The 21,487-nt window shown below is 40.5% G+C and overlaps 2 protein-coding genes and 1 long non-coding RNA gene across 3 annotated transcripts in view; all 3 read right to left on the bottom strand.

Annotated features, from left to right (window-relative positions):
- LOC124173130 (zinc finger and SCAN domain-containing protein 2-like) overlaps positions 1 to 21,487 on the bottom strand; it is a 342,671-nt gene that overhangs the window by 43,530 nt on the left and 277,654 nt on the right. The window lies entirely within an intron of this gene.
- On the bottom strand, positions 2,575 to 4,053 carry LOC124173166. Its single transcript, XR_006868417.1, has 2 exons — positions 3,969 to 4,053; positions 2,575 to 2,880 (listed from the first exon to the last, which is right to left on the bottom strand). It is a non-coding gene; the product is annotated as an uncharacterized LOC124173166 (long non-coding RNA).
- LOC124173151 lies at positions 18,191 to 19,265 on the bottom strand. Its single transcript, XM_046552667.1, has 3 exons — positions 19,198 to 19,265; positions 18,824 to 19,118; positions 18,191 to 18,331 (listed from the first exon to the last, which is right to left on the bottom strand). Exons 1-3 carry the CDS (start codon positions 19,222 to 19,224, stop codon positions 18,228 to 18,230), a joined length of 426 nt encoding a protein of 141 aa, XP_046408623.1. The 5' UTR covers positions 19,225 to 19,265; the 3' UTR covers positions 18,191 to 18,227.

Below are 21,487 nucleotides of genomic sequence, written 5' to 3'. Positions count from 1 at the left end.
TACATTTGAAATGTACAAGATATAAGACACGTCAAAATCATTAGTTTGTACATATGCAATTCAAAGAGGATAATTATTTGTCCTCAAAATCTATATACAAACCCAGGTAGCATTTGGATGTCGGTCCAATGTCAATACGACGGCGACATAGGTCGTCTACGGGTCGATCCGACGTCGGGAACCGAAGTCGGTCGATCGTCGAAATGACAACGTTTAGCCAGGCTACAGCCGACTTGCAAAGCGATGTCGGTCGTACATCGAACTGACTTCGGTTCGACGCCAAACCGACTTCAGCACGACAAAAAATCAACTTTGTCCCCGACATCAAAATGTTGTCGGCCCTACATCAAACTGACATTGACTCGACATCAAACAGCCTTCAGCCTGACACCAAACCGACTTCGGTCCGACATTAAAACGCTGTCAGCGTGGCATTGGACCTTAACCCGGCTCGACATGAAATCAACTTAAGTCCGACATAGACTTGACATGAAGGCAACGCAGGCCCAGCACTAGAAACAGTATCGAAATGACATACCCCAAATCTGTTACTGTATGTGACATATTCATCTGGAAATAAGTCACCATTACCTTAAGATTGAATTAACCTAGGTGCCTTTGTAGAAATAAAAAAAACTAGAAAGCAACATACTGAATCATTAAAATGACTCAGTTATGCGAAAGAAATTTGGAGCACCCTGAATTACTGGATGAATTATCATATGTATGGAATTAGATTTAATTAAATTATTTCGACTAACTAATAGCATAAGAGAATAAAGAGTAGGTAAGACGATAAACCAAGACGGAAGTTATCTCTATCTGAAATACATATCCAAAAAGATATCAGAGACTCAAATGCATATCAGACAGAGATGGGCAAAATACATGTCAAATGTATTTTACATACAAAATACAAATTACTGTAAAAATCAGTATTTCAAATACAAATTACTTATAAAAATTGTATTTTCGATACAAAATACAAATGTAATTTTAAAATACATTCCTAAAATACAAAATACATACCTTCAACGAAGTTCTTAACCAATAAAACATTAAAATCAATTCAAATACGAACTATTTTTAGAATGAGAGGGTCAAACATTCTTACAACGTATTTATAGGTAATTGGCGATCAGACCATTATCCAGGGCAAAATGTCTTAAATAATATGGAGAATATATGGTAATAATTTGTTTATTTCACTAGTCTCACTTACAAAAAATGCTCATTACCCTTCAGAAGCAATAGTGTTTCAAACACAGTTTGCTAAATTACTTCTTTTGCAATTGTGAATAAATCCTGCAAAAGAAAATAACCTTTCCACAGGAGCACAGGATGTGAGGCCAGTGTTATAACGCACAAACAACTTTTTTACAGCCGGGTATGCATTTTACGTTGACAGACATTTCGATTTGTCACCAAGAAATTGTAATACTTCAATTTCATTCCTTTTACAACATGGAATGAGGAATGTCGCGGGTCATTTGAAAAGGCAAAGAAGTCCTCATCTGAAGAATTTCCATCATTTCTGGAGCAGAAAACATCAGGATTTAATTTTTTGGCTGCATTTATTAGCATTTGCTGTAGATGCGCTCGTAACTCCACTCTGTCGATTGGAATCCACCTCATCCTGAAGAAGGGATGGGTACAAGACGCCAAAATTGCATCATTGACTTCCGCTGAAAGACTGAAATAGGTTTTGAACCTATTCTGCAAGCTCATATTCAGACCTGTAATGAGTGGGGCACAATAGTGTAGACCATTGACTGCATCTCCTATAGCTTTCCTTTTATAGAAAACAGTGTTGGTAACAACAATCCAAAGAAACACCCATTTCCCTGAAGCCGATGAATACTCAGGCAAAAAAATCTGTGCTGTGACTGCACTAAATCTGCACTGTAACTGTGCTAAAAGGGCTGTACTGTAACTCTACTTAAACTGCACTTGAGTTGAAACATCACAGTACAGTTATAGCACGGTCAGAGTGCAGTTGCCTTAGCATGGTCAGAGTGCAGTTGCCCTAGCACAGTCAGAGTGCAGTTGCCCTAGCTCAGTCAGAGGGCTGTTGCCACAGTACAGTTGCCATAGCACAGTCTCAGTGCAGCAAGTTGATTCATTATAATACTCTTTCCTTGAAACAATAATTGAAAGCCTAGAAAAGGCTATTGAATTCCCGGTATGTATTTTAACGCAGCAGACAATCCAATTAAATCTGCATAGGCAAATTTGCAAAGATCCTGAATCACTGATCCATGTTGATAAAGGAACAGATCAAGATGTATCAGACGGAAATGACCAGATTTAGACTTGTCAAAGAAAGGGTAAACTGTATTCCTTATTAAGACAAAATTGGCACTCAAAAGATTGATAATTGTGAGAAAAACTTTTTCTGTGCATCAACAGACACTAACTGAAATGCACCTAAATTTACAAAATTGCTTTTGTTGAATTTCCCCACACATGGTAGATTGCTTGTAGAATATAATTCATTGAAAGGAGCCGTTCGTACTTCATGCTGCTGAAGCTTAAATTGTAACTACGGAGCAAAATAAATGACAGTAAGATATGGATACAAAAGAAATTTATTAAATACAAATACAATCCTTTAACACATTCGCATCCACAAGCGTACTGGTGCGTGACCTGAAACTGGCCACAAACACCAAAAGCGTACCCATACGCAGAATGCGTAGCGACATTTGTCAGTTGATCCTGCTGCTATCTTAAGAGTTTTTTTTAAGTTTTCTAAATCTAAAGGATCCAATTATCCATAATTATACAGTTAATTAAGGTATAAGAATGGCCGACTCTAATCTTCTACTCTTCCAACTCAATCTTCATGATGATGTTCCACATGCCTCTTTGGCTGCCTTCCTGAAATTACAAAGAATGCAGACATCATATTGTTAGAACATGTAAAGTTCAAAGGAAAAACAAGAATTTTTAAGGATTAGCTGTGCTGTGTGCCTTAAAACCCTATAGCGATACTGGTTAGAGCATTGCAGTCATGAGCCATCAGTTAAGGTACATTTATTTCTTAAATGACAGAATGTCAATGATGGACAGCAATACATTGAGAAGTTAAAAAAATGTCAGGTTACAGCTACCAAAAAATGACAAGTACTGTGCGCAGTATTTTTATGAATGTAAAATATAAATTTGTTACAAAAACTATCCCCAATTTCTCAGAAAAATCCATTTCAAATTAGTTTCATCACAACATTTTCATCTCTTTTCATAGAAAGCAATATGTCAGCCTACTCTGTAACTACTCATAGAGAACTAAAATCAGGCTTCATTTAGCACACATATTCTAAGATTATCATAACTTTGATTTCAGCATATGTCAAGATGAAGTTTAAAGGCCAAGAGGTTCCACGGCTTTCAACAACGTATAATAAACTGGCAAAGAATGTGCGGGTATTCAAGGGTTACCAGGCCGGAAAATACCATAATCAAAATAAAGAAAAACCTACACTAGATGCTGGGAAAACAAGCAGTATTGTTAAATGTTTCTTTCACAGTGAACAGCTCTTTCGTAGCACAGACATTATTATCATCAAACTTGACACAAAAATGGGTACATATAATATTGACTATTGTGGTTCCACAAGAGTTCAAGCACTGTTGAAAGTCTTAAGGCCGTTTTACATGGTGCACGGAATTGCGCAGGTTAGAGCTGCATCAATTTCTAAAATGGCGTGGCATTGTGGGAATGCATGAACGAAATTGGAAAATGGGCTATTTCGCAGTCTAGTGTCCACACATGTGTTCTAGCAATTCACCGCTATACACGACGCAATTTTGACTGTGCCTTAGCATGTACATCAGATAGCGCAATTCCGTGCATCGTGTAAAACCACCTTTACTCAACCGACTTTATTCCATGGATATTTAACATGCCCAGTCATTCCAAGGGAAGAATTAGAATATTGATTCCTCCCATACGACACAGTAATTACCATCGGCGGCCTCCATCGTCTCCACATCTGCAGCGGGGTTCCCACCTCTCCCTCTCCTTTGGCCGCTGGCCGAATGACCTCCAATGTAGTCCCTCCCAAACAATTTTAACAAAAGCTGCTCCTGCAGCTTCTTAGGTGTCGTCCCAATGGTAATGGCAGATATCTTGTCTACTTTCTGCATATAAATGTTGTACGAAGGATGCAATAAAGCCTGAAAATAACATGTTAGCTTATAGAATGCAGTGACAGGATACTGGAACATATATATATATAAAGGTACTACACCAAGAAGACTGTGAGCTCTGAAGGGCCTTTCTTCAAGAAATGCCGTGCACGCTGCAGCAGAATGCGCCCTTTTTCACAATCATCAGCTAAAAATGAAATAAGAATCTATTAAAAACCAATGGAAACAATCAGGATATTATATTGTGATCAGTTATCCATGACTATTCTAAATAAAAATAACATGAAATCATGAAGAACTTACCAGCATTAGCCAACAGTGCATCGATTGATGGTCTACCTTCAATGTTGGCCAAACTATTATTAATGTTGCGCTGTATCGAAACAGGCTCTGGCACTCTTGACCCAATTGGCTCTGGCACTTTTGGCCCAATAGCCTCTGAATTGAACCAATCGACGTCCCCTTGAATCCGTAGGGCATTCCCAATAGCATCGGCCAGAGGGGGGAAATCTTCCCCAAAACGAATGGGAGCCAGATTGGTAACAGTACTGCCCATCTTTGGGCATCTCCTCCTGCTTGGAGCAGGACGCTCACCATGCAAAACCATGATGGCCTCGCATGGCGACATATTTTCCTTCCCCATCAGATGCTCGAATTCCTCCTGCGCCTCTTTCATGTCCTGGTCCTTATCTACAACAAGAAAATGTAATGTGGCATATTAGACAAATAAAAGCATTTATCAAGACCTCAGAAGCGGACATTAATAAGCATTTGACTAAATAGAAAAGGCACCTTCTAGCGCTACCAATCACCTAATAAAGACATAAAAAACAGCTTCATCAAGGAACTTAAAATATTTTAAAGGCTTTTCAAGAGGGACACTGACTTGCACAGCATTTACGCACACGCAGGGAAATAGTCTCGTGGAAAGTTTCCTACAGTGAGAACGATAGCAGAGTTACATGATTTCGCGACGGCAAAAAACACAATCCCTTTCCATCGGGTATTCTATACATCAGGAATATTTAAATTCCACGGAATGTACAAATTGGCGCCACGTGTAAAGCGACCGGAAATAATAAAAATACGATACCAATAAACTCGAGGGAAATAATTAATATCGACCTGCAATAGGCATCACCAATAACGAAATGAACCACTTAACAAGTAACGCATCACATGGCATCTCGTGGAAAGTTTCCAACGGTGAGAACGATAGCAGAATGACATGATCGCGCGCACATTTATATAAAATTTACATATCTGTGATCGCGCGTCGGTAGGAAATCCCAATCCCTATCCATCAAGCATACTATTCTTCAGGAGTATTTAAATTCAACGGAATGTACTAATTGGCGCCACGTGTAAAGTGACCGCAATTAGTGAATAACTTCCTCATAATGTTGCGCACTGTGTGCGCTTCTGTAGAGCCTGCCGCATATGATAACTCATTCACCTGGGAAAATGATGACAATCAATAGCCAAAAAATAATTTAGGAAATATTTGTCAATAAATGGAAATTTTGCTCCTCTTAGCAGATTCTCTCTAGTGGATTCATTCCTTAACTCTAAGCACAATGTAGTCATTGCCTCTTCATTGTTAATTGGCAAAATTGTTGACAAAGTGCTCTTTGGCAGCTGCTCAGTCTCCCCATGCCTACAAGAGCACTTGCACTGCCGCTGCTTCAAAAGGTTGGCCCTCATTGACTTCATTTGGTAGTTAAGAGAGTGCAGAACTTTCATCACTTCCTTCAATGTAACCTTAAAAAAGCAAAACGAATTAATATTTAATGGATCCAAACATATACAATACCTAAAAGTAAAGAAATAATAAAATATACGCCATTTTTCTCTCCACCGGCAACATCAGTTTCCAGATCCTGTTGCCCGAATTCCAGGGGAAATTGGGGCACAGGGACCAGGGTCATCGTCGGAGCCTCTCTAAGTGGCTCCTCTTTGCTTTCTTCTACACTTGAAACACTCCTCTTCGGAACTTCTCCTTCACTTTCGGAGAGAAAGCGGTTGGGCCGCTAAACGCTCCCCCTCTCCCCCTCTGGCTCCGTGTCAGATATAGACGAAGTATATTCCGCCCTTGCCGCTTTCCTTTTAGCATTGCTCAAAGTATCTATGTGTAGGTAAATAACATGTTATATAATATACATACATATACACACAAAATTACAATTTATAATATTTGGGCAAATACCTTTAAGGTCTAAGAAGTCACAAACATTCATCAATATTAGGACAGTAAACCAAGGAGGAAACAGCTAAATTCTTTCAATAGTTTCCCACTCCCAAGATTGGTATCATTACTTGTTCCTTCTGTTTGCGAAAGAGTGCTTACCCCAAAACATTTATGCCAGCAAACATGACCTCATCGATTTTTTTACTGCATTGGATGCCACCAATTCCAATCCAAGTTATACATCTATGGTTTTGTGAAACATCCCTCAAGCAAAGACTAACTACATTGAATATTCATTACAACCCATAGGGCCAGACTGACAAATGAGGAATAATTGCAAGCAATAGAAGTAAAGAATAATTACCTGATTGGGCAATAACCCTTTTGACGGGGCAAGCTTTCCAGTGGTCTTCAGGTGAAGCTGAGGATTTTATGGCCTTCTCAATCTTCCTCATTCTCATATCTCTGGGCCAAAACACCTTCTTTGCACACTTTCTTAGCCATTCGCGGGGAAATACTTCGACAGTGTTGCCATCAAATTCTCCCACCAAAAACCTCTTTTCCGCCATTATCCTGTGAAGATAAACAAAAAATAAATGATAACATAATATTAATACCTTAAAAACAAAGAATAAGATTATTTTAAGCATCAGAAATTTGTCAACGTAAAAAAATTAATACACAATATATACCCCTCAACTGATTTCAGGGATAGGAATAGCATCAGTATGCTTCACCGGGCGAATTCCTGACGGTAAATTCTGATAAGTCATTTCAAGAATGTTTTTTTTTAAACCCATAGTGTCGGTTTCGCAATAATAGCAATCCGTTAAATGGCAAGTGGGTTCAACTCAAACCATTGGCACTTAGAAATTTAGGGAACGATTTCCCCATTCAGAAAGACTTCTATGACAACAACTGCAACAGAATTTACGGACCCACGATTTATCTTGGTCTCGAATTTTACACCTTAAATAAAGTTCGTAAGACTTTCGCACAATTACAATCAACGCTTTCCTTTGGTCTTTCAACACTAAATCTCCACAGGTGTTACTAAATGAATTGGCAAGATAACTGCAGGGTCGCTGAATGATAGCGAGAAAACACTTTATCGCTCGCAAAATAACATGCTAGAAAAATTAAGAAAGAACTTGGAAGTTTATAACCCGACAGGCAGGAAAGAGTGTGACGTACTGAATAGACCACTGATTTATTTAATAAATGAAAATTATCATGTGCGACTGCCAAGACACGTTAAATCGTGTTCAAGCGTGTCAAAACATGTAGTGAATAACTTTTGCAGTGTATTTCCCAATTTTTCCCAATGTATTTATCAACGTTTTCCAATGTATTTAATGGAAAGGTCTCAGCTCTTACTTAAAAAGTAAGGACAACGAAGTCAAATCATGAGCCCCCAAACGCTGTTACAATAATATTTTGACAAATCTGATTTGTGTTCAGATTTTTTTGACAGATCATTATACCACTTCCTAGAGGGGAAGGGGCGTACATGAGTGGTATCACTTGTATACCCCCTCTTATATTTTACGTCATATTGATCCTTCACAAAATGGGGGGTTCCCTCCTGCTGTCAATTTTCGCATCATCTCCATTGTCGCAGCTCAATGTCGTTCCCATGATTGTCAAACATTGCACTGCCATAGCTCCATATGGGCATGCGTACCGATTGACTGATATGAGGTTTCGGTGACTGTTACAGCAACGGAAAAAGCACCAAACGAGCGATGAAAAAGGTGATGGGAATTCTCTTCACTGGAGTGATCGCAAAAAACATTTGCGCACCATGCTCACCACAGAGTCATCAATCGATTCGACAAACAGAGTGATTGCTGAAGAGATTACTCGCAATTAACGAAAAATGATCGTGTGATTCAGGCTCTACTGATACTCGAATAATCCATGGAGGACTGAATTTGTGTCGTAGCAAAACTGCGCAAAACAAAGCAGAAGTACACTCACCAGGTTATCCATTGCCAATGGGTCTGAAGCATTACTCGAAATTCCGGGTGGATCTGATGTGTAGAGCACAGGATAAATAAACCTTCAAAGATAAATATCTTTATTCTCCTCTTTCAGAGTAAACAAGAAGGTGATGCTAAATGCCAATCAAAAAGGTCAAATATTAATAAAACATAGCAATAATAATGCAAATGCTTATAAATAATTACAATAAAACCTCCTCTTTCACATTTGATTTGATTTATTTCTTTTACCTGGCCCAGATGAGGCCACAATCCGGCCCCCTCTTCCTCTGGACCAGGACACGTGAGAGCCTAAAGCATGTTGGCACAAGATTTTGGTGACCAACCACTATAAAATGGCTGACACGACCAGTTTATTCGGCACACCTTGGTGTGTAATGCTTCTCCATTTGCTAGCCACAGCGGAAGTTACCTTCCAACTGTCGAAGCTTCACCTTCCAACCTAGAGGTTACATGATCGCATCCTAACTTGGTGGTTTTCCCCATCCAGGTCTTGGAATACATACCTGTGTGGCATATTTTAGTGTACCCCCCCCCCAAATTTCTGGTACCCCCCAGAAATTCCTCCGAACTTTTCCGCAGAACTTTGCGCAAAAAGTCCTTAGCGGTCCTAAGGTTTTTCGCGCAAAGGCCCTTCGACTCAAAGGCTCGGAGACTATAAGTCTCAGAACTCTTGTCTCCCTCCGAAATCTGCCGACTGAATCTGCCAACCGAACCAGCCATACCTGGAGATCAAGACTTAATAGGTAGTACGGCGGAGGAATACCTACTCCTTGGCAATCAAGGGGAAATGGCTGAGGCACATGTATACAGTTTGGATTGAGAAGTACTACCGTCGTCCTATCACAATTCTCTCTCCCTCCAACACCCCACCCCACTATGCATCTCCCCTCCATGAATTCCAATGAATTGCCTCTATCAGACATCACCCGACTTGGTGATCTCTCCAACCCAGAAGATTGAGGGGAAAATTCCGGTCTGTACGCGGTTCCCCCCTCCTACCCCGGCTGGGATGACGAACGTTTTGCAGTGGTGCCAGTCAACAGGGGCGCCTTCAGTGCAGATTCGCAGCTGATTCGTCCACCACAAGTGCCCTCTCTTTTGCTCGGGCGCTTTTGGTGGACGGATGGTGTGACTGACATGGGTGATTTTAGCAAAATTATACAGCTGGTACCTAGTTTGGTAATGTTTCCTACGGGATCATTAGTTATCATCATTGTTTTCTGTAATAATTCTGATTTTGAATATTTCTACTTCTAATACCTAGATATTGATTTAAAATAACTCGTACATTTTTTGAAAATTGTTTCTTGAGTGCTGATTTCTTGCTTTTGGAGTCTTTCCCTGAACCAGCTGATGACCAACGATTGGAGTTCCCTATGTCCGGGCTTACGTGGACAATCTCCAAGATTTAACGACGTAACGCCACAAGGTATATGAATACCTCGGACACGGTGAAAGTGCAGGCACTTAGTTTTCTCGGCCGAAAACCGTAATCCATTTCGCTGAGACCATGAGTACACCCTGTTAATGGTCATTTGCAATTGCCTTCCTGCAATGGCGACTTTAGGCGATCGGAAAATATCGACAGATCGTCCAAAAATAATGATCCCATTACTGGTTCTTTAATATATTCCACTACATCGTCAATTGCGATGGCGAAGATACATACAATACTACATACAATGAGTTGAGCATAGCGCTGCACTGGGAGAAGCGAGATGACAAGAGCGTTTTCTGCCCCAGAATTAATTGGTTGCCAAGCAATTTCCAAGGGTTTTCAGAAAAATGCAAATATTCCCTGAGTTCCTCAGGACTCAAAACTTCCCTAAGAATTCTTGGTTTTCCAGGTTGCTGGATACCCTATTAAACTAAGTTAGGATCACATTCGCCAACAACAGGCCTGCCAAAACTCTTTTCTTCTCTGCCCCATCCCAGCTGAGTTGAGATGCAACATTGTCAGTCATAAACCATGTTACCATTCTTTTTGTTACATTTGCAAGATGAATTCCCCCTACACGACTCTAATAAGTTACCTGTAAAATAAATAAACTACATGGTAAAGAGTAATCCATAAATAAGTCAGACATAAGTACTTTCATACAAACAAGCCTGCAGCGTTAATTTCATGATTTTTTTGGCTAGGTTCAGCCCAAACTTGATGCCACGAAATGATGTTCATGAAGTTTATAGTAAACTAACAAGTCAAAAAGGCATCTCAAGCATGAATATCAAAGGAAACATAATAAACTAGGACTTAAAATCAGGCCTACCATATCACTCTTCGCCGACTCATTGCCAAGATCTCCGTCCAATTGCTCCGTATCTTCCATCGTCCGCTGTGGAAATTTTTATGGTATAGCTCCACGTTTTTGTGTTGCAAACCGCATCGAGTATTGCTTGAACAGATTCACTATTCCGAGCTGTAGTTGCTCGAACACAGCCAATTCTCTCAATACCCGTTTCCTGTATTTTAGGGAAAAATAAATTGTAAATTTAACAATTTAAATTGATGATTTCAGGCTTAAATACGAAGTAGGCTCAAATCAATAAAAGAATCCTAGTATTTTTCAAATAAGTGATACAATTTCCGAGGGGGAGGGGGGCCTCTTCGCGGTTGGAGCGAATTGTTTTGCCGGATCGGCCTCTAATGATGATAGCTGGTGGGCAATGTCCACCACCGTCTCTTCATCGTCGGCATATGCAGAGACAGCCGAAGCCGCCACATCCGCGAAAAGTCTGCCGATTTCGTTTCTCGAGCAGTCTTTCCGGATGTGGCCCTCTTCATTGCAGCGGACACAGGTCTTCTTTTGTCCTTCAGATGAAATAAGAGTACGGTGACCATTAATTCACATATCCCTGGTGAAAATGTGAGCGTTTTCTGATTGTTTAAGAGCGCAACACGGAGGTGTGCATAAACTGCGAAGAACACTCAAAGAACACTATCCCAGTGCGTTCTCGAGCGGAAATGTGAACGCCTTCGAGCGTTCTCAAACACTCTGCAGAGCGTTTCACCGAGCGTTTAGCAATGTTTCTGTTTGTTAATGTTCTCAAACAGTCAGAAACATTGCTAAACGCTCGGTGAAACGCTCTGTATAGTGTTTGAGAACACTCGAAGGCGTTCACATTTCCGCTCGAGAACGCACTGGGATAGCGTTCTTCAGCATTTTGGAGCGTTTACGTAAATTTGAGAATGCCCTGTCTAAGCTATTGAGTATGTTCTGTTACAAGGAGTTATGGCAGTGGTAATAAGATTCACACAGCGTTAGTTCAACAAGATATATTCGGATATAAACGGATACAACTCAATGGTACATTAGGCGCGAACACACAGAGAGACCACTAGCGTGCACCGGAAGTGCGCGCGCACACAATCGACAAACATCCAATACAATCGATAGTATCGAACAATCGATACAGGATCATAGCAGACAGACATTAAGAAACTATTGAGCACACCCTTCAACACTCCCCTTTGCTCATAGTTGCAGCCCCAATTCTTTAGTGAACTTCTGAGTCTTTATACGGTTTAATCCCTTGGTTAAAATGTCAGCTACATTTTCAGAGCTTGGGATGTGCTCATAAAATATTAAACCCTTGGATACACAGTCTTTGACATAAAAGTAACGCACTTGGACATGCTTTGAACTTTCGGCAACAACCTCATCTTTGGACCATGAAATGGCTCCCAGGTTATCACAAAAAATTTTACATGGTTGAGGACAGTAAAAGGATTGCCCTAATTCCTTCAACAGGGATGATACCCATACAACCTCTCTAGCTGCTTCCTGCATTGCAACAAATTCTGCCTCACATGTTGATTGAGACACAATCTTTTGCTTCCTTGACAACCAAGACACAGCACTGCCAGCCAGTATAAAGACATACCCACTCCTGGATTTTCTGTCCACTGTGCAGCCTGCGAAGTCTGAATCACAAAACACCCTTAAAGTTTTCCCAGTCTTTCGATAAACAAGTTTCAACTCTTTCGTTTTGAGCAAATACTTAAACACACGCTTCACAGCTCTCCAATCAGACAAAGTAGGATTTACACACTTTTGACTTAGTTTACCTATGGCACATGCAACATCTGGACGGCTTACCGTGGCAACATACATTATATGACCAATAGCTTGTTCATACAATTTTTTATCAAAGGGTTCATCACAATCAATGTCAAAACCAGCTTCACACTCCTTAGCTAAAGGTGTTGACACCCCAGTCTCATTCATAATATCAAATAACTCTAACATTTGACTCACTTGGGCAGATTGGTCGAACACAACTGTCTCACTGTCAGGCATATGTAGATGAACAGAAAGAAATTGGGTGTCAGAGCCCAACATTTTGACATCCAACTTTTCTTTAATCTTGCCCTTAAAACCTTCAATCATAGACTTTTTCCCAACAATCAAAAAATCGTCAACATACACAGCCACAATGAGATCCTTAGTTTCATTTACATATACACATGAATCACTCAAACAAGGTTTCAAGTCCATACCCTTCAAAATATTGTTTATGTGTTTGAACCACATTCTCCCTGCTTGCTTCAACCCATAGAGACTTTTCTTTAGTTTGCACACATATTGGTTCCTATTCTTTCCCTCAATTTCGAAAAACTCAGGTTGCTCCATATATATGTCCTCATCTAAGACACTGTTCAGGTAAGCGCACTCAACATCAATGTGTTCATAACACCATTCATTCTCAGCACAGAGAGCAAGTAAAATCCTCAATGTTCTGCGTTTTACAATTGGACTGAAGGTTTCAGTGAAGTCCACCCCAGGTCTCTGCCAGAATCCCCTTGCTACAAGTCTAGCCTTAGGTCTGTTTGAGTCCCTTTTAATACTTAGAACCCACTTACAATCGATCACATTTGTATTTAACGGTCTCTTGACAATGTCCCAGACATCCTTTTTGTAAAGGTTCTCTAATTCAGCCTCCATAGCTAATCTCCATTTTCCAGATTCATTTCCCCTTAAGGCATCATTTTCAGAAATGGACACACACAGATCTTGAGCCCTACAAATCATTGCAATGTTCCCACAACAAGAATGAGTCTTTTCTTTTCGAAGTCTGGAAGACCTCCTAGGAGCAAGTACATTTTCAACTCCCAAGTTAACCCCATCGCCAAGTACCCCCTCATGATTTTCATCTCCATTCATCAAGTTCTCCAAGAAAAAATCATCATCTCCTTCCTCATACTCACCATCACTCTGGACTTCAGGCTCATCCGGGTCAAAGGTCCCTTCATCATCCACATGCCATATCCAATCATTACATCTCCTTGGAATGTGAGTGATTTCACACATCTCTTTACACGGGAACACCCTCTCCTCAAAACGTACATGACATGATATAATGACACTCCTACTTTTTGGCAAATAGATTCTGTACCCCTTCACTTCTCTATCATATCCCACAAAAATACCTTCATTTGCCCTACAGTCAAACTTATTTCCAGTTGGACTCACCAGATACCAGACCTTACAACCAAACACCCGCAATCTAGAAAGCTCCCCTTGGATGTCAGCCTTCTCTCCTTTCCATAATTCCAAGGGAATTTTGTTCTCAATTGCAGACGATGGACACAAATTTCTGATATGACATGCTGAACTTATTGCTTCAGCACACAAGAAAACAGGAAGCCCTGCTTGAATAAGCAAACACCTTGCCATTTCCACTAGTGTTCTATTGGCACGTTCAGACACACCATTTTGCTCGGGGTTTCTAGGCACACTTTTCCGATGCAGAATACCCGCAGCCTTCAAATAATTCTCAAACTCAACACTTGTGTATTCGCCACCATTGTCTGATTGAAAAACACTTATTTTCACCTGATGCTGAGCCTCAACCTCTCTCTGGTATTCTCTAAAGCATTTAAATACTTCACTTTTTTTTTTCTTGATTATCCTGACATTTGTGAATCGAGAGAAATCATCAATGAAAGTCACAAAATAATGACCTCCCCCCAACGATTGACACTGTGCCCTGCCACTTACGTCACTGTGGACAATTTCTAAAGGGCGTTCACAATTGTGATGAGCAACTTTCGGAAATGGCAACTTAGTCATTTTACCCTTCACACAGACTTCACATAATTCATCGTCCCTTTTGGAATCCTCTTTCTTGAGATCAAGACCTGGGATTCTGTTCATAGCACCTTCATGGAGATGTCCTAATCTCTCGTGCCACAACGTACTCTTGAAGGCTTTGGCCTGAAATACTTCGATTTCTGTACCACCATTGCACTCATCGTTGACAGAAACATTTGCGACGTAGCTCTCATCTGGCTCAGTCTCTAAATAATATACATCATTTTCTACTAAGGCATTGAACAACACATCACCGTCATCATGCTCTCCAATAGCTTCATTTAATCTGAACACGGTCTGTACACCTTTCTTCGCCAGCTGTCTGACAGACACAAGATTCACGTCCAACTCAGGTACCCACAGAGCATTTGATAGTGACAAGGTCCAGCCCCCACAAGAGTTTGCTAACTTGATGACAATAGTTCCCTTCCCCTTCACGGCCAGACGTCCCTTTCCAATCTTTACTTCTCCGGTGGCAGGTTGGAAATCGAAGAAGCGGTGACGGTCTGGCGTCATGTGGTTCGAAGCACATGAATCTAGGTAACTAACACACTTTCTCTGGGAGCAAGCCAAAGCAAACGCAGATATGTGTCCTTTAAACTTCGGCTTGTCCCCTCCTTTCTCGTGTCTCTCCCGTGACACCTCGCCTTTTTCTTTTCTTTCCTCCGACTTGTCTCCCCTTGGCGCCCCACACTGGTAAGAAATGTGGCCCCACTTACCACACTTATAGCATTTCTGATCAGCAGTGCTCCTTTGCTTTCCGTTGTTGGCTGCTCTCGTCCTGCTGAACTTCCGCGCTGCCAACGCACTGCCATGTTCAGAGGACTCCGCAGCATTAATCCTTCTCTCCTCAAGCAGAAGGTCTGCCTTCACCGCCCTAGACGTCAGTTTCTCATTGATCTTTGTTATTCTCACATACGTAGAATACTGTGGATCCTTCACGAGTCCCGCCAATATATAGGAGGCCACAACGTGGTCTTGGAATACGATGCCGTTTTTGGTTAATTTACCGCAGAGCTCCTGTATCCTCCCAGTGTACGCTGAGATGTCCATCGCCTCTGTCTTCTCAATGCTACCCAGCTCTCGGAGACACATAGCTATATCCATGGATGTAGCCCTCCCATGAATCTCTTCTAAGGTGTCCCAACACTCCTTGGCTGACCTCAAATGGCTGATGTCTGTGAGGTACTCCGGGCGCACATGCCGGAAAATGTATGCGCGAGCCTTGTTGTCCTTGCGCATATTTTCTGGTCTCTTCAACTCGTCAGCACTCAGCCCGGGGTTGATTGCGTCCCAGCAGTTCAGAAAAATCATCGACGCCTCTGACATGGTCCTCCAATATTCGTAATTATCCTTGCTCAGGATTGGATTCATTTGCCTATCCGAATCCAGCAACTCATCTTGATCCGCCATGGTCTCGCCTTTTCTATTATGTCCAATTTACCGAATCACTAACGTCTATCACCACACAGCACGATCCCTGGGCCCATAACCTGTTACAAGGAGTTATGGCAGTGGTAATAAGATTCACACAGCGTTAGTTCAACAAGATATATTCGGATATAAACGGATACAACTCAATGGTACATTAGGCGCGAACACACAGAGAGACCACTAGCGTGCACCGGAAGTGCGCGCGCACACAATCGACAAACATCCAATACAATCGATAGTATCGAACAATCGATACAGGATCATAGCAGACAGACATTAAGAAACTATTGAGCACACCCTTCAACATGTTCATCAACATAATGTAAGATGCTAGTGTGTTTTGCATTATTTTTGAACGCTATGGAAACACTTGCCAATGCGTCCATACATTCTTGCAGTGAATAAATTAAATGAAGAATAAATCAGTGATATTCAGGTCAATCAGGGTCCACGAGTGAAATGGAAACCATAAAGTTAGCTGTTATGATAGAACAATTATATTTTTTTAAATATTACATACTTATTTACAAATACATCATACAATCAAATAAGAACTTAAGAAACTTTGTTCATCATACACAACAATGAGGCCAGGCCCAGGTAGAATTCCACCTTTTGTGCTTTTTGCTGGCGTTCAAGTAATTCTATGACAATTAATTTAAAGAAATATGTAGCAGTCACATATCATCACATTAAAAGTACAAATACGATTAATTATAATATAAACAATGGCTAATTTGAGAAAACCAGTCAAATTCTAGACTTTTTGTACAAACTTCTCAACTAATGAATTTCATGCTCCGAGAATTTACTTCACTTACACTTGTATAAACAGTATTACTAAGAGATTCATTTATACCAAGAATGATTAAAGAAGCAAATTCCTTTGAGCTAGACTTCATAATTGAATTTAAAAATCTTTAAATAATTTATCTTCCATTTGAATTACTTTCACTTAACTTTCTCCAAATTTATCTTATCAATAAAATCACCGCTTTATAATGAATGCTTAACTGAATATTGTTGAATGACATTTCATTTATTTCAAATTGATTATTTTTTCTTAATATGGATTCTATGTCCAAAATTTATTTGTTATCGTTACCTGCATAATTCCCCATAATAGCGCTTTCAAGCTTATCATCTGTATACATTTCTTAAGTAATCTTTTCTTTATGGGGTACAATAAATGAATGAATCATAATTGGTGGAGGACAATGATGGCCGTCTGGATGGGTCCAACATCATACTCGGCCTCTATCCCATCTGAAACGAAGGTCTTTGCAGCCACATCCTGGGGCAGCTCAAGAGTAGGAACATCATCTTCCAGAGGGAGATGGCCTCTCAAGGCACTTGAAGAGGTTCCTGTTGTAGCACTTGGAGCACCTCTTCTCGTGTATGTTCTCTTATGGCTCCCTCTCTGGTGAGCCTTCTCAGCAGACTTTCTGCACAATTCAGCAATACGGGATTCGGTATCACCACCAGCCGCCTGGAGTTCACTTATCTGCGCCCTCAACCCACGAGGCCCCTTCATATCCACACACCGCTTACTTAAATACGCTGGCAGGCCTTGAACATATTTTTCTATCTCGGCTGGAGAATATTTCTCTTGATTTTCCAGCCATATTCGATGGAGAACTGTAAAAGTATCACAGGGGTTAGTTACAAAATATTTCATGCATGTCAAGTTTGCACCGGAAATATCCTTTCAAACAATAGTAAGAAATTACTTACTTTTAGCTGCGGTCAGGAATTTGGGGGGGAATTTTTTCTGCCCCTCACCCTTGGGCTTTACTCTCATCAAAGGAGCTTGTTCCCTGAAACTGCCTTGGAGCAGGGCGGATCCCCACACAGCATGGTCCGTCGTGTGCTGTATGTGGATCAGCGATGATATAAGCACCATTTGGCCCTCCCCTATGTCCAACTGTTAACAAATATATACATCAAAATTTAATCCAAAGACATTTTTTTCGTGCTTCTAATTTCCTTGAATGTATAAGGTTGTTTAATGAGTCTCATTGACTCAAAGAAACTTTCTAAAATGCTGAATTATGTTTTCATACAATGTCAATACTGTAAATCCTAATTTTCACAGTCATACTGCTAAAGGCATACAGTTTTTTATCGTTCAATTATTTGTTTTATCACTCACAAACATGTATTCATATCATAGTCACCATTTCACACTATAGTCACTTTTAAAATCACTTAATTTAATCAGTTGGATTTGGTTGGATTGTTGGCTAACTTGCCTTGAATATTAAAAAATGCATAAACTTGCCTACACATATGTGACTGAATGCCGCACACTTTGATTTACTCGCTTTAGGGCCTTAATAGAGAAATGATACTTTACCTAGAGCGAATAAAAATAGCTATTACCTTGGAGTCTACCTCCAGTGTTGCCCCTATGCCATCCCCACTCATGACATCACTTTGCCCAGATGCTGACTGCCCTGCAATGAGAGAGAAGGTGGCTAGAATTTAAAATTGTCACAACTAACAAATCTAGAGTATTATGTTGAGGGTGCACACAAGGCATACATGCATCCACCATAACGTTGATCTATCATAGAACATCAATTCTTTCTTTAAAAAATCCTTCAGAATAGCATAGACACCCACAAAATAACATTTTTTTGCCTGAGATTTAACTTCTTCACCATCACTCAGCCAATTAATTGGGCAGCATTTTCAGGACTATTAATTTGGAGAGAAATCATAGGAAAACAATGAGATTGGCATATTTCAGTGGTGACCTTATACTTAATGGAAATAAAACAATGGTACAGTTGGCTCAGCATTCTTTTTGCATGAAGCACAGAGCCACCAGGCAAAAAAACAAATTTGAAGAGAAATAAAAAACTAAACTCTCCCACACCATTACTTCGAAAAACCCGAAAGTAATTGCATAAGATTACTTCACCATAAATTACTGAGTGACTTACTCATTAACTCCTCAACCTTCTCTCTTAGGGTCTTGTTTTCTTCCTCAAGAGACGCTAATTTCTTCTGAATGGCAGTCATGTTGCCGTCCAATTCCTTAAAGCCTTCTTTGAGGCAAGTCTCTAACCTTGTGTCTGCATTACTTCTCTCTACCAGAGCTGATTCTAATTTTCTGACTGTTTCCAAGGCAATTTGTAACTCAGAATTCTGATTCTGAGGCATTGAGAGCATGGTGTTTTCCATGTATTTCTCTATGCCTAGAACAGCGTTGTTTCTTTTTAAATTCTTCTTACGAATCTGAAGAAAAGAAAGATAAAGTATTATTAGCAATGATATTAAACAGACTAACTTTTCTGCAGATCGCATTGTTACACACCCGGTCAACTTTTTCTCTCATCACCATTTCTGTATCCTGTTCAGTGGTACCAGCTTCTGTATCTGGCTCATCACGTGGTACATCAGGGTTACCAAATCGTATTCTTCTACTGCAGGTGCTGTGTAGGTCTTCCTTTGTCGCTGGAAAATTGAGACATTATATAACTTATAATAAAATAAGAAATAATTCATGCTTACTATATCATCGTAGTAGATTACTATCATCATTCTTCCCAGCACGATAAAATTAAATAAAAGTTATTCATGTCCGTTTCAATTGCTCTTATGGACTGCTTGGTAGTATTTAATGGATGGAAACAATATACAAAATCACTTAACTGAAATGAAGCACCATAAGGAAAGGCGAGGAATAGTTTTTACCACATAATAATTCCGTACCGAAATACCGCCAACACATAATTGTTTGATTTATCTTAAGCCTGAGAAAGTTAGCAATTTTGCGCTAGGCAAACATTCAAGGTCACGGGTGATACATAACCTTAATTCAACGTGAACAAAAGCCGTTAGGGTACTCACCTGCGATTTTCCCGATCAGGCAGTAATAACAATCCTCTTGCCCAGAGGGAAGATTTTGAGATGTTGTAGCCACATACCATCTATTCAAATCAAAATCTTGGAAGGTACGAGGACAAAAGGGTTTTCGTTTGGTTTTGCCTTTCTTGCTCGTGAACTCGTACTGAAGCTTTGATACAGAAATGTCTTCCATTCCAAATGGAGGGGCGTACTTCCCATGCACTACCCAACACTTGTAGCCACAATTTTCGACCATTTCAACCAATAAATGTAATCAAAACTACCGTCAGATTCGTGAAGAATAACCTCCTCGGCACGGATACAACATAACCACGTTAGCTTCGTTTGGTTGCGGTCCACTTTAGGCGGGATTGGCGGCTGCCGTCGCTTCTTTTTCTTTCGAAACTGCCAACTTCACAATATAAGTACTTTGGTCCTTCTACACAAGGACGATGTTAAGTACATATCATTCGAAAGAAGGTGAAATTAGGGCAACTCTGCCTTCCCTCCTCTCATTAATGACGTATTTAGAAAATTTATTGTTTTTTAAACGTATGCCTATAGGTTAACAGAGAAGCCAAAGTTACCTCTTCTTGTTGATGGATAATCTCAGAAGTTGGTAAGCACGAGCACGACAGAAATACGTTGTTGTTGCAGACATAAAGCAAAAAATCTTATCAATTTGCAGCTTTTTGGAACAGAAAGAGGCTCAAATTATAGTTCAATATGAGTCGCTACCGACGTTACCTCATTTATAACGTTAAAGTACCTCGATCCACTCTCTGCATGCGCAGGAAAAGATGGGAAAATGCCATCATACAACTCAGGTAAAAATTTCTCCCTTGCAACTTGACTGAAACTGGGCTGAAACTACCTTGAAACTCACTGCCTTGCTTTTATGCTGAAACTGCATTGAAATTGAAACAAACCAGTGGAGTTTGGAAGAGGGATGGCAGTGCAGTAGCAGTGCAATTAGGTACTCCAGCTACTCCCTTGAAACTCCCTTGGCCGACTGGGCTGGCTAAACTGAAACTCCCTTGCCTGCCAGACTGAAACTCCCTTGCCTACCAGACTGAAACTCCCTTGCCTACCAGACTGAAACTCCCTTGCCTACCAGACTGAAACTCCCTTGCCTACCAGACTGACACTCCCTTGCCTACCAGACTGAAACTTCCTTGCCTACTAGACTGATACTTCCTTGCCTACCAGACTGAAACTCCCTTGCCTGCAAAACTGAAACTCCCTTGCCTGCCAGACTGAAACTCCCTTGCCTACCAGACTGAAACTCCCTTGCCTGCAAGACTGAAACTCCCTTGCCTGCAAAACTGAAACTCCCTTGCCTGCCAGACTGAAACTCCCTTGCCTACCAGACTGAAACTCCCTTGCCTGCAAGACTGAAACTCCCTTGCCTGCAAGACTGAAACTCCATTGCCTGCCAGACTGAAACTCCCTTGCCTGCCAGACTGAAACTCCCCTGCCCTTCTAGGCTGAAACTGCCTTGCTTGGCTGAATACTATTCTCCTGCCCAATCCATTGAAATTCCCTCATCAAATCATATGGAACACCATAAATCTCCTTGCTTAACCTAGCCAACATTGGTTGATCACATAATTGGTTCCATCCACAATTTTGCATGCATGATGAAAGATAAAGGGTGTTTAGGTGATTTTGAGCAAAAGCTGTTACTGCAATGACCACAACAGTTTTCAAAATACAATTTATTACAGCATGAGAAATACCAATTACATCAATTATGA

Source organism: Ischnura elegans (genome assembly GCF_921293095.1).
Source record: "Ischnura elegans chromosome 13 unlocalized genomic scaffold, ioIscEleg1.1 SUPER_13_unloc_4, whole genome shotgun sequence".
NCBI classification, from domain to species: Eukaryota; Metazoa; Arthropoda; class Insecta; order Odonata; family Coenagrionidae; genus Ischnura; species Ischnura elegans.
The sequence above is the reverse complement of the archived record's forward strand: the minus strand, read 5'-3'. Positions and strand labels throughout refer to the sequence as shown.

What these genes read in the sequence shown, in the direction of transcription:
- LOC124173151 (XM_046552667.1), bottom strand. Translation starts at nt 19,224, where the DNA reads ATGGTGATGAGAGAAAAAGTTGACCGG. An exon ending in TGAGAGAAAAAGTTGACCGG is followed by an intron (nt 19,119 to 19,197) that starts GTGTGTAACAAT and finishes TCTTTTCTTCAG; the next exon opens with ATTCGTAAGAAGAATTTAAA. An exon ending in GAAGGTTGAGGAGTTAATGA is followed by an intron (nt 18,332 to 18,823) that starts GTAAGTCACTCA and finishes CTCTCATTGCAG; the next exon opens with GGCAGTCAGCATCTGGGCAA.